This window comes from Triticum aestivum, chromosome 7B, assembly GCF_018294505.1.
Source record: "Triticum aestivum cultivar Chinese Spring chromosome 7B, IWGSC CS RefSeq v2.1, whole genome shotgun sequence".
In the NCBI taxonomy this organism is placed as follows: Eukaryota; Viridiplantae; Streptophyta; class Magnoliopsida; order Poales; family Poaceae; genus Triticum; species Triticum aestivum.
This window is the reverse complement of record NC_057813.1, coordinates 36,061,266-36,074,279: the sequence shown is the minus strand read 5'-3', so window position 1 is coordinate 36,074,279 and position 13,014 is coordinate 36,061,266. Positions and strand designations below refer to the sequence as shown.

The 13,014-nt window shown below is 45.4% G+C and overlaps 1 protein-coding gene and 1 long non-coding RNA gene across 2 annotated transcripts; both read right to left on the bottom strand.

Moving 5' to 3' along the window:
• Window positions 1–4,804: 4,804 nt before the first annotated feature.
• Window positions 4,805–7,434, bottom strand: LOC123157177 (uncharacterized). Its single transcript, XR_006478795.1, has 2 exons — window positions 6,001–7,434; window positions 4,805–5,468 (listed from the first exon to the last, which is right to left on the bottom strand). It is a non-coding gene; the product is annotated as an uncharacterized lncRNA (long non-coding RNA).
• A 4,459-nt stretch (window positions 7,435–11,893) lies between these two features.
• LOC123160525 (40S ribosomal protein S30) lies at window positions 11,894–12,555 on the bottom strand. Its single transcript, XM_044578336.1, has 2 exons — window positions 12,406–12,555; window positions 11,894–12,315 (listed from the first exon to the last, which is right to left on the bottom strand). The coding sequence occupies exons 1-2, from the start codon at window positions 12,407–12,409 to the stop codon at window positions 12,131–12,133; spliced, it is 189 nt and encodes a 62-aa protein (XP_044434271.1). The 5' UTR covers window positions 12,410–12,555; the 3' UTR covers window positions 11,894–12,130.
• Between the last annotated feature and the right edge of the window lie 459 nt (window positions 12,556–13,014).

Genomic DNA, 13,014 nt, shown 5'->3' with positions numbered 1-13,014 from the left:
ACTTATGGCTTGCGTTCTCGTCCTCTTCCGCCTGTTGATCGCTTTGGATTTCCCACTGTTGGTGCTGCTGTTCTTGAGCCGACTTCTTACCGTCAGGCTGTTGTTCATCCTGAATGGCAGTTTGCGATGGCAGAGGAGATTGCTGCTCTTGAACGCACTGGTACTTGGGATCTTGTTTCTCTTCCTCCCGGAGTCCGTCCCATCACTTGTAAGTGGGTCTACAAGGTTAAGACTCGCTCCAATGGTTCTCTTGAGCGTCATAAAGCTCGTCTTGTGGCTCGTGGTTTTCAGTAGCAGCATGGTCGTGATTATGACGAGACTTTTGCTCCTGTGGCCCATATGACCACTGTTCGTACCCTTCTTGCCGTTGCCTCTGCACGCCACTGGTCTATATCTCAGCTTGATGTTAAGAATGCCTTTCTTAATGGTGAGCTGCGTGAGGAGGTGTACATGCAGCCACCACCTGGGTATTCTGTTCCTGATGGCATGGTATGTCGTCTTCGTCGCTCTCTCTATGGCCTTAAGCAAGCCCCCCGCGCCTGGTTCGAGCGTTTTGCCTCTGTGATCACTGCTGCTGGTTTTTCAGCAAGTGCTCATGATCCAGCATTGTTTATTCACCTTTCTCCTCGTGGTCGGACTCTTCTTCTTCTCTATGTTGATGACATGATCATCACTAGGGATGACCCCGAGTATATTGCCTTTGTAAAGGCCCGTCTTAGTGAACAGTTTCTTATGTCTGATCTTGGACCTCTTCGCTACTTTCTTGGGATTGAAGTCTCTTCTACCTCTGATGGCTTTTTTATATCCCAGGAAAAGTATATTCAGGATCTTCTTGCTCGTGCTGCTCTTACTAATGAGCGTATTGTTGAGACTCCTATGGAGCTCAATGTTCACCTCCGTGCTACTGATGGTGATCCTCTCCCTGACCCGACGCGTTATCGTCATCTTGTTGGCAGTCTTGTTATCGTCATCGTCATCTCTCCCTAACCCGACGCGTTATCGTCATCTTGTTGGCAGTCTTGTCTATCTAGCTGTCACTCGTCCGGACATCTCTTATCCGGTTCATATTCTGAGTCAGTTTGTCTCTGCTCCCACATCGGTTCACTATAGTCATCTCCTTCGTGTTCTCCGATATCTTCGGGGCACGATCTCTCACCGTCTATTCTTTCCTCGCTCCAGTTCTTTACAGCTTCAGGCCTATTCGGATGCTACGTGGGCTAGTGATCCTTCCGATCGCCGTTCACTTTCTGCTTACTGTGTTTTTCTTGGCGGTTCTCTCATTGCCTGGAAGACGAAGAAACAGATTGCAGTTTCCCGTTCGAGTGCAGAGGCTGAGTTGCGAGCAATGGCTCTTTTGACGGCAGAGGTGACTTGGTTACGGTGGTTACTTCAGGATTTTGGTGTTTCTGTCACTACACCGACCCTGCTCTTATCTGACAGTACAGGTGCTATTAGCATTGCGCGCGATCCTGTGAAGCATGAGCTCACCAAGCATATTGGTGTTGATGCTTTCTATGTGCGTGCTGGTGTGCAGGATCAGGTTATTGCTCTTCAGTATGTGCCTTCCGAGTTACAGTTGGCGGATTTCCTGACGAAGGCCCAGACTAGAGCACAACATGGCTTTTATCTCTCCAAACTCAGTGTTGTTCATCCACCATGAGTTTGAGGGGGGGTGTTAGAGTTATAATATAAGTCATGTACCCCTTTGTATTTATCCCGTTGTATAAGGGGTTTCCTGCATATGTTCCACACCTGTACATGTATATATATATCGGCCTATGGCCCCATGGGAATATAAGTTGCTTATTCCTAACATGTATATGGGACCTAAACTAACAAAAACCCTATTTTCAGATATTCGTTCCAGTTAACATTGAACACTTCCATTGGTACCTAGCAGTTATAAATACAGGGCAGCGATGCATCCAGGTGCTCGACTCGCTGGGCCTAGGAATGAGCCGCAAAGACCTCACCGCTATGGTTAGTCATTAGTCCCACTACACCATCTTTTGATAAGACGATTTCTGGGCTTGTTCGGTTGTCATGCTAATACTTTGTCATTTATTCATTCAACAGCTCAAAGGACTGGAAAATGTATTCGAATATGCATCGCTTCAAATGGAACTAAATACTGATAAGTGGCCTGACTTAAACATCTCAACATGGCCAAGAGAAGAGTATATTAAGAGCAGAATGCAAAGAGATGGGTATACCTTCTAACTCAAAGGCTCAAAGTAATCAACATTATTTGTATTTTTGTATTTCCCCATTAGTTGCATCACAAAAGAAGTTTCTGCACAACAAGAATAAAGCATGGAAGGCGAGGCAAAGCAGGGGCCTGCGCGTCCGCCGGCATTGCTGACGAAGGATAGGTGCGGCCAGCAGAGAGCTCCGGCGGCTGTGGATGGGAATCGGGAAGGGGAGGGGCGGGCAGAGCAGGGGCGCTCGCGTCCGCCGGCGTTGCTGAAGAAGGGGGAGGGTGGGGCAAAGCAGGGGCCTGCGCGTCCGCCGGTGTTGCTGACGAAGGATAGGTGCGGCCAGCAGAGAGCTCCGGCGGCTATGGATGGGGATCGGGAAGGGGAGGGGCGGCCAGGCTGTGGATTTGGAGGACTGGGGAAGCGATAAGCGTGAGGGTTGGGGGCGGTGGAAGGTTGACTCGGTTTTTTTTAATCTCTATACTATACTACTACTTAATACTAAGCCAGTGACCCATTGTAAGTGAGTGTGGCATTTTTTCCAAACAAAATAAAAATGTCTTTAGATTTCAAAGGGCATGTCCGGTTCACATGCCGTGTGGGTGAGACTTTTGTTTTCATCACGGCTTGTTATAATCATGATCATTTGATGATTTTAAAAAATAATATAAATCCCTTTGAAAATGACAAAAGTGGATGATAAATTTGTGTTTTGTAATCATGCAGGTCATCTTGTGGTCTGTGGATGATAAATTTTATGGAGTACTTCACAGGAAATATTTTGTCTGACATTCCAACACAGGTATTTTTCACTCTGTATCATTATACTTATTCTATGTTGTATCACTATTTAACTCTAATTACTATTTTAATAGGAACATATGACAGATTTTAGAACAAAACTAGCTGTCATTTTAGTGGACTCGGAATTGAATGATGATAACATAAGAAATCGAGACATGGAAGATGACGACAACAACTCAGATCCCACGGAATGTATGATTCTGGATAGACCTCCTGAGAATTTCAAAACATCAAATACATCACGAGAAGTCGAGCTAATCTCGCAATCATTTATACTTTCACCGTCTGTCAATCCAACAAACGATGATTTAATAGATGAACTATGCTTGTTTATCAGCATGGTTGATGATGTCGCTCTACTAGAGTAAGCCATATTTTTTTAATTCATTTTGTATTATTCCGATAAATTACTCTGATGTCATTATAATTGAAAGTATTTCGACTTTACAGGAGCGAATGGGTGAAAAGCTCTGATCCGTACCCTATTAGCTTAAATTTGAGACAAATAAAAAACATATTGAACAATGATGAATACATGGATATACATTGCTTTAATATGGCTGTGCGGATACTAGCGCGCCACGAAGTCCAGCTTCTCAGAGACATTCCATCTCACTATATGGATCTGAACTTTTGTGTAAGTTACTATAATCATGTATTACATTTTTTCCTCATTGCACTAATATTTTATCATTGTTATTTTAGTCGATGTTCCACTATGCACGAGACTCAAGTCATCGTGAAAATGTGGAAATTGCTACATTGAAACGGTTGTTTCATAGCTGGCCTGACAGTAATGATTATCATATCTCACAATGTAATACGGTAAGATTTTAATTTTTCATCTCTAACGGTGCTTTATTTGGTCTTAATTAATATTCCATTTATTTCTAAACTATCTCATCATTGCAGATTTTATTGCCTTGGTATATGTTTGGGCTATTTCTACTGTTTGTGTTGGATCAAAACAAAAAAATTGTCTTAATTTTTGATCCGATACCAATACCTACTTTGGGGAATAATGTACTTAAAATTATGGTCGACAACCTAAACCTTGTGCTTGAAGTTGTAAACCCTACATTCAAGGATGATATCTCTAAATGGGAATGCATAGTTCCTGTTGCTCCAACAAATTCACATTGGTATGAATCTTTTAAACGCAATACAATATTAATTGATTCATTCGACTCACATTATGTATTTATTTCATACATGCAGTGCCCTGTCCGGTTATTTGGTTTTTAATTACATGCACTCATTGTGCGATGGAAAACTATATTTTCCCATACCCAACGTAAGTATTGACACTATGCTTATTTGTATACACATTGCACATGCAACTTGTTACAACAGTGTTGTATAATGCATATGTAGGATGGTTTTCAGCTGAGGAAGCAATTTTTGGTGCATCTTTTAAAGTATGATGAGAACGAAGCTCAAAACAATATCCCATACATTGAACGAAGCATCATTGATCACATCTATAGATGGACCTTCATTGCTTCAAAAGCTGGACCTTCAAGACATGCTTAGTTGCGGTTATTAAAATATATTTTTGTAACAGTTATTATACAATTATTATGTGACAGTGAATTTTATGCGAAAACATGTTTCTGGATCATGTGTAAATAATGAATCATGTAACGGACTAACATGTTGGATAACCACAGTGGGTGAGAATACCTATTCCAACATACATCAAACCAGTTGGTGGGAACTCCCGAGAATATCACTTCTAACTTCTCCCATGGGGTCAAGAAAACTGATTCCACTGAAAACATAGAAACAACCATCAACATTTCTTCCAAGTAAAATTTGCATGGTAAACATAAGATACAAGACTGCTATCACTCATGCTCAGACCGAGCTACATCGAATCTCCAGGTGAAAGACAAATCTCTACTTCTCTACTTATACTATTAAACAATCAAACATATTCTTCACTATGCCCACCCAAATAAACGTACACGGGAAAAGCAAGACAAACTACAACCCCAAGATTAGGCATCTAACCGTCCACATAAAACTCAGGCCCCACCTGTGTGCATTTAGCAATTTAGAATAGCGGACGAAACTCTGCCATCGATCGAACAGTTCCACCTCCACGCAAACAAAAAGATCAAGCCAATCAACTACAGAAAAATAGCCACAATTATGGCAATTGATATGTCCGCCTCACAACAAACAGCTAAACTTACGGGAATCAACTCAATCTTCCTGCCTTTGCCCACCCGGACGTACATCGCAGCCGCCATGTGCAGACTATCCTCTTGTGCACAATATGTGACCAGTTCCATCCCAGTTAATCTCGGCGTCTTTCTTCGATGTCGTCGTCCAAACGCAATTGCAGTGAGACGTCGGCGCTGCCAAGCCACTGTTGCGCCATCGCCGTCCAGCGAGTGTTGGCCGTCGCCGCCTTCCGCAGCCGACGGCGTCGGTGCCAACCAAGTCCTCAGCCAGCGCACCTGCCTGCACAAGGGAAATTCTATTTAACAAATATGTGTGTACTTCATTGCTTCCCTAATCCCTGTCAAATTTCCATCTTCATAACAATGTTCTTCACTGTTTTGCATATTTACAACAGTATGCTGATCAATGCATATTTTTTGGGCAAACCATAATAGATCTACCTCCTGTGACTTCAGCATGAATCTTAACGGTGCATCAAACTGGAGCCCTCCATCATATTGTTTTAACAGTATAGTAATCGAATCTGTATGACTGAATGAATAAAACCATGTATGATCTATTTGTAACCCAGTCCAAGAGAGAGGAGAAGAAAGTCCCAGTCCAAGAATATGAAACCAACTCATTTGTTTTAACAATATAGTATTCAAATTTGTTTTAACATTCAGGCTCTATGGATGAATCTGTGTCGACTTGGCATGTAAATGGACCTATTCAGGACATAGTCAAACTTAGCATGTAAATGATGTATTAAGGACATAGTCATTCTCTTTTTGATAGTTCTTGCAGGGTTTTGGTCAAGGAAGTGAAATACCTGGACTGGGTTTTTCTTCTCCACTATTAAGTTCCCCATGATGTGCATTTTCTTCCCGGGCAAGACTGCTTGTAGAACATCTAAAAAGGATAGAATAATGTCCCTCGAGAAAATATGGTGGTAACTGGAACAAGGCAGCGTTCAAATGATCCGAACAATAAAGTCATGATTTTCAACACACAAAAAAGGCAACAACAGATTTATGACTGAAACAAGTGTAAATCCTAGCAGACCAGGACCTCTGTTATCTAAATAGAAGAATAAAAGGGCCTTAAGAGCCCTTCCGGGCATATGTTGCACCGGTCACCTTATCCAATAGTGCATCTAACAACGAGCTTTCTGGAAACTTGATGGTGTTTAGGAAATTATACAATACTACAAGCCGAACGATGTAAGAATGCTCAGTGCAGCTCGGAGATAACTAACAATAAGCTGCAATTGTTCATGCCGTTTTTAACTACAAAGGAAGTGTCCGCAATTAAGAATACTGTAGTACCAAATGAGAGTAGATGACATCATAATTAAGGGTCTTTGTCATCAGCAGACTACTCACCCATCATGTCAACCTACAATAGCAAAGCACGTCTCCAAGTTGTTTTAGCAGACTTTGAAACAAACACATTAAATTTAACAAAATAGACAATTTGATGATAGCTAATTCTCTCAAGCAATTATTTCAGTCAAAGTTCAGTATGCACACAACTATGTTCAGTTCACGCAAGATTTAGACAAAAGCAGTCACATATACTTATCCTAATGGGGATCTCAGATTCCTCGCCGTCTACGAAGTACGCTGAGCAGGGGGTACCCATGGACGGACGCGGCGGCGCTCATTGTTGCTGGGACGGCGCGAAGTAGGAAGCATCGACGGCCTCCTCCAGCCGCAGTCGAGGTGGGGAGCCTCTGCCGGATCCCTCCAAGGCTGCTCGGTGGTCGGTGCCGACGATCCGTTGGAGGCAAAGCTCATCCATGGCGGCCGGAGCGGAGCCGTGGCTGCGGACTAGGCTGGTGGCGGCGAACGGGTCCGTTGCGGGGCTGGAGAGCGATGGGGAAAAGGGAAGCAAGGTGGAAGCCATAGGCGGCAGATCCGGGCTGCGTGAAGAGAGGTAAGGGAAGGGCGGCCGCCATGGACCGGCGCAGCGGCAGGAGGGGGTGGAGGGGCATAGATCAGCGGCTGGGGAAGGGCGGCCGCCATGGACCAGGCAGGGGTGGGTGTTCGTCTCGCCGCCGGTGGGGATGCAGTGGAAGAGGGGCGGTCGTGTTCTGTGAGGGAGAGAGGAGCTTATCCGCCTGTGTCTGTGTAGTGAGGGAGTGGAGTGTTTGCTCCGGTTGTCCAATTTCTTTGTTTATTTACGGCAAGTGTTTACAAATCTGGTTCGGTTCGTATGTTAATGGTTGATCTCGAGGCCAACTCCAACGCACAATCCTAAACGGACGTCTGTTTTCTTCAGATTTCTGTTTTCTCCGGATTTCTTTCGTTCGGGGTAGCAATGGGATCGTGTCCGTCTAAATTTGTGTTTGCGCCGGCAGGGCACCCAACGCGGGACGCATCCCAAACGAACAACTCGGGCCTACAGCTCACGCAACACACGCAGTCACGTCGCGCAGCGAACGTCGTCGCACCCTGCCGCCCGTTGTCATGCCGTCGTCGCCCGCGACCTCGCCACGCCGCCCGTAGAAGCATCATTGTCGCACCCTGCAGAGCCCCGTGTACGTCGCGCCGCCCGCTACCGCGCCAGCATGCACGCCCCGCCGCCCGCAGCACCCGCCGTCACCCTGTCGCTCCTCGCTAGAGCGTCGGCCCGCCCGCAGCCTTCTCGCCTTGCTCCAGCCACGTCCCGCGCCCGGTCTGGGAATGGAGCAGAACGAACGCGTCCGGGACAAAAAATGGGGATGCTCGCACGCGTTGGGACGATGCATGTGTCTGTTTATCCCCAAAGGACGCGGACGGACAGGATTGGGTCTAGCGTCGGAGTCGGCTTGAAGGTTTTATAATATCTTATCATTATATTTATTCTATGTTGTATTATTATTTGAATTTTAACTCTAATGTATTACTTAATATGATCATATGACATATTTCAAGACAAAATTAGCTGTCAGTGGACTCGAAACTGAATGATGATAATGTAAAAATCGACACTGATCCCACGGATTGTGTGATTCTGGATAGACTCCCTAAGAATTTACCTACATCAAAACATCATCAAACCTTGAGCTTAACTTGGCAATAGTTTCTTCTTTCACCATCTTGTGCACCAACATGCTTGATGATGTCCCTTTGTTGTAGTAAGCCACATTTTTTGAGATCATTTTGTGTTCTAGCTAATATACTCTTGTGTTATTAAAATTGACATAACTGCGATTTCACAAGAGTGACGGGAAAAAGCTATAATCATTATCATATTAGTTTAAATTTGAGACAAATAAGGAACATACTAAAGAATGATGAAGACATGGATGATGATTGCTTTAATATTGTTGTGCGTATATTAGCATAGCACGGCGTCTAATTTGTTGGAGACATTCCAGTTCACTACATGGTTGTTTGGTTTCTAATTTCATACACTCATGATGCGATGGTGGGCTACATTTTCCATTACATAGGGTGATTATTTACACCATAGTCATTTCTATATACATTGCACGTAGTATTATTTTTTAAATAACAATGATGTATAATGCATATGTAGGATTATATTCGACTGAGGAGGCAAATTTTGGACATGTTTTGAAGTAAGGGAATGAAGCTCTAAACAATATCTTAGCCATGGAACGAAGCATTCAGATTGCATCAATACACGAAACTTTAAGAGAGAATCATCGTCAAAGAACAAATAGTAGATATTGTTTCTTAGTTGTTTTTTCTAAATATTTTTGTAACTAATTATAATACATTTATGTGACTGTGAATTTATGTGAAGACATGTATTCGGATTCACGTCGTGGGCACGAGACACGTTTAAATGCTTCGGCAAAGAACTCGCCATACAAGAAACAAGATTAAAATTGTTTTATTATAGACTAGATACGTGCGTTGCACGTGCACGCTTACTAGTGCCAACAAACCACACACGTTTCCTTCGTCAATGGAGGTGTGTGTGGGGTGTGTGTGTGGGGGGGGGGGGGATAAGCTACAGCCCGGCGTTGCATTAGGGCAACCGCAACGGCGTGCACCAAAACGCCTACAAATGTTCAGGCGGCATGGTCCGGACACTTTTGATCATATATACCGTTGTACATCGAACGTCCACGGTCCGGCCCGGACATTTGAAATACCGTAAATCAAAAGTAAGCTGGAGAGGATTGCGGGTGTCCGGACATCACCACGTAGGCAACCCGACACCCCCGGAGTACCCAGCCAAAACGGAGGCAAAGCCTGCCCATTTGGACAAATCAACAAGAGGCCACCGACAAGTGTTGAATCCGATGACCAAGCCGTGCGGCTCTCCAAGAGCTCGTTAGTTTTTTGTTGCTTTATGTTCGTTGGTCAATTGGTCAGATATGTTCTATACGTTGGTCATATAGGCGGATATGCAAGCTGTTGATCATGTATTCTCATTCTAGGTCATCTGTCCGTGCACATTGTTCATTTAAGACGGAGCAAGATCACTTGCTCTTCATGCATTGTTCGTTAAGATTGAATGCGCACCGCAAGTGGCTCAATGCTGGCAATAGTTCAGTCAAGACCGCTACCATTGCTAATGCACATGAAGATGGTGATCTAACAAAAGGATGGCTCGGAACCAGAGGAGGAGGAACATGAAGATGGTGTTCCAACAAAAGGCCGGCTCGAAACCGGAGGAGGAAAACTGAGAACGGACGGCGACCAAGATGAGAGGGATACGATGACATCATGGCGAACGAGGAGGCATGTGTCAAGCGCAATAACGTGGAAGACGAAAAGAAGACCGAGAGGTTTGGCAAGTTCATGGAGGTGCAACACAAGAGGATCAAGGTCCAAGAGAAGAAGGTTAATGCCATGATGTGGAGCATGAAGTTGTAGGACATGGACCTATCGTGCTAGCATGAAGCGCTAGGCGGAGGGTGCAGAGGAGCTGGCCGAAGAGTGAATACTAGCCCTCCACGGGCGACAACACTGACCGACTTGGCCCAACAGACCTCGATCATGGATTTCGATAGCGTGCACGGTTAATGGAGGAGCTTGGGTTTGAGGTGGCGCCGGCATGATCCTTCTCCTTCTTTTCTTTTTGCACTAGCCTTTTGATGTGCTTTCCTCCTCTGGAGGGTTACCTCTTCTGATCAATGAATTTGACAGTTCTCCCTGCGAATATTCAAAAAAAAACACTGGGAAACTGTCGCTGAGTTTCTTGGTGCCCGCTGCAAGCGCGCGGTGACGCCGATGACTGAGCTGTGCAAGGAAAGCATTGGATGGGCCCTGCCTGATTCCTCTTCGTTCTTCTGGCAAGGTCCAGGCACCGCACGCATCTGGAGGAATTTTAGCCGACAAGAGAAATGCAGCTCAAGAAACGACATATCCGTCGGAGATGATCGGAAACCCCTATACATCATCAGTACAAACACCAACTAGACGCTCCCACTAGGCAAATATCCAATTTCAACATCATTCATTTCACAGCCAAGCACCGCCTTCTAGAACTAGCATCAGACACATTACAGCAGCCTTGATCACAGACCAAAAAGAAAGCAGCATCCCAGCAAGAATTGAATTGCAGCGCATATGACACGGCCAATAAGATCAAGATAAAGAGTACTCCCTCTGTAAACTAATATAAGAGCGTTTAGATCCCTACTTTAGTATTCTAAACGCTCTTATATTAGTTTACGGAGGGAGTATATATGTGCCAGTGTTCCCAACACCATGTGAGCCCGCAGTAGGTTTTCAAATATCTGGGGAGTATATATGTGCAGCACTGCATCTTTCAGTGAACAGCAGGGATTAAGGGCTTAATTCTAAGGACGATTCATACACTACTATTATTAAGAAACAAACATCACTGGGTTTAAGTTCACCCTCACAAAACTTGTCTACATTCCTGCCTTCCAATCTTCGATCAAACAGATAATGTGCCGAGCATTTAACCAATAGAGACTACCGATATATAGTGCAAAAATTCCATCCTATTTAACATGCCAAAATGCCAGTCAATTTCAAGTTTCTAAATCGAATAATGGAAGGTGTTAAAAAAGGTTCAGGGCTGGCATTCTAGTAGCGCTCTGAAGAGCTTAAATGATAGTACAATCAAAAGGCCTGCCCTAGGTTATCTCAATATCTTCGAAGAATATGCGTGCAGCACTGGAGCTTCAGCGCTAAGTTGAAGGACTAGAGTTAAGCAACAGCGACTTTTTTTGCATCCAGTGTTCTAAGGACCAGTTATCTCTACAACGCAATACCTAAACATGTTGGCAGATCAAGGGTGGTGTGCAATTATACCACTTGTTTTAACATATGTTACGGTGCTAACAACCCGCTGGTCCTAATTTTAGATCAAGCAAATGTTGCAAACACCTTTTCAGCAAATGATGAGGTCGAGAAGAACACATACTGGAAGAATGCACCGAGCTTTAACTATCAGTGTGCTACAACAATTCAATCCTATTGAACATTGCTAGAATGCCAGTCAAGTTTCTAGTTTCCAAAGCAGGGGTTCACTGCTCCGTCAAAGAAATAGTACAGACATGCAAAGCACACTAACTAGGAATGATAGATCAGGCAATCACCATTACTACCGCAAAATTGGGTGTTTATCAATTAAACGACCGACCACATATCACAGGGACACCACAGTTGCAATATCCAGCAATGGCAGGTCATATACGCAGCAGCACACTCTAAAACCAGAGAAAAACAAGCAGAAACAATCTAGCCGCATATGTTGCACATCAGGGGCAACAACAACAAACAAGGAAATTTAAGCCATGAACTCGTACCACAATATCTCAGATTCTTCAACTAAGGATAACATGCATGCATACTCATACCACCAATATCTCAGATTCTTCAACTAAGCAAAACATTGCATACTTTAACACTTGAGTACGAATGTAAGTAAAGTCTCTTCCATCATCATCTTCTTGCGTAACAACAAACGAGAGGAAAACTAGAGCAAAGGAAGAGCCTTTTTCATGGCGCGGTGGTGCCATGCGCCTACTTCTCGGAGGAGTTGGGGCCGCGCTTCTTGCCGAAGCCGACGACGGCGGTGACGAAGCGACGGTTGTACTGGATCCTCTTGTGGGCGCGGCCGCGGGGCTGCTTCTTCTTGTCCTGCTTGGCGACCTTGGGCGTCTGGCCGCGCACCTTCCCGGCACGGGCCAGCGATCCGTGCACCTTACCTGCGCAAACAGCAGCGAGCTTGGGTCAGGGTCTGAGTAAGCTACGGCGATGAAAGGGGGTCGAGAGGGGAATGGAGGTGAGGGGGTTACCCATGTCGACGGCGGCGGTGAGGCTGTGGAGCGGCGGCGGCGGAGGGTTGGAGGGCGAGTGCGCAAGGGTTTGCTGCGGCGGCGGCGGTTGTGGAGGAAGAAGGGGAACCCTAGGTGGGGGTGGGGGATTTTATATAGCAGGGCTCTTTGGGTGGGTGCAGACCCGTAGTGGACTGGGTATCATTGGGCTATAGGTACTGGACAAATGGGCCTGGGGTACACATGCTGCACTGGGTTAGTTTGGGCTCCATTACATTTGGCGTGGACTGTGAGGAGCAGTCCTCTCTTTTTTCTAGCTTTTGTTAGGGGTTACCTTTTCTTTAGGTAAACGCTTGTATCCGGCGGACCGGCTGAAAATTGCGCCGGTCGCGCACGGGCGTCACATGTACGCATCTCAAGTGGGACCGTCCACCGTTCTCCCCGACGCTCCCATCTCCTCCGCTCCTCCGCTCTGCTCCATCTCGTCTCGCACGCCGCCGACGAGATTGGAGATCCTCTGCCACCGGCGACGCGATGCCGACCGGCCATGTCCACCACCACCTTCTGTTTCTTCTATCCCTGCCATGGCTGCTCCACCAAACGCCTCCGGGGCGAGCTGCGCCTGCGGCC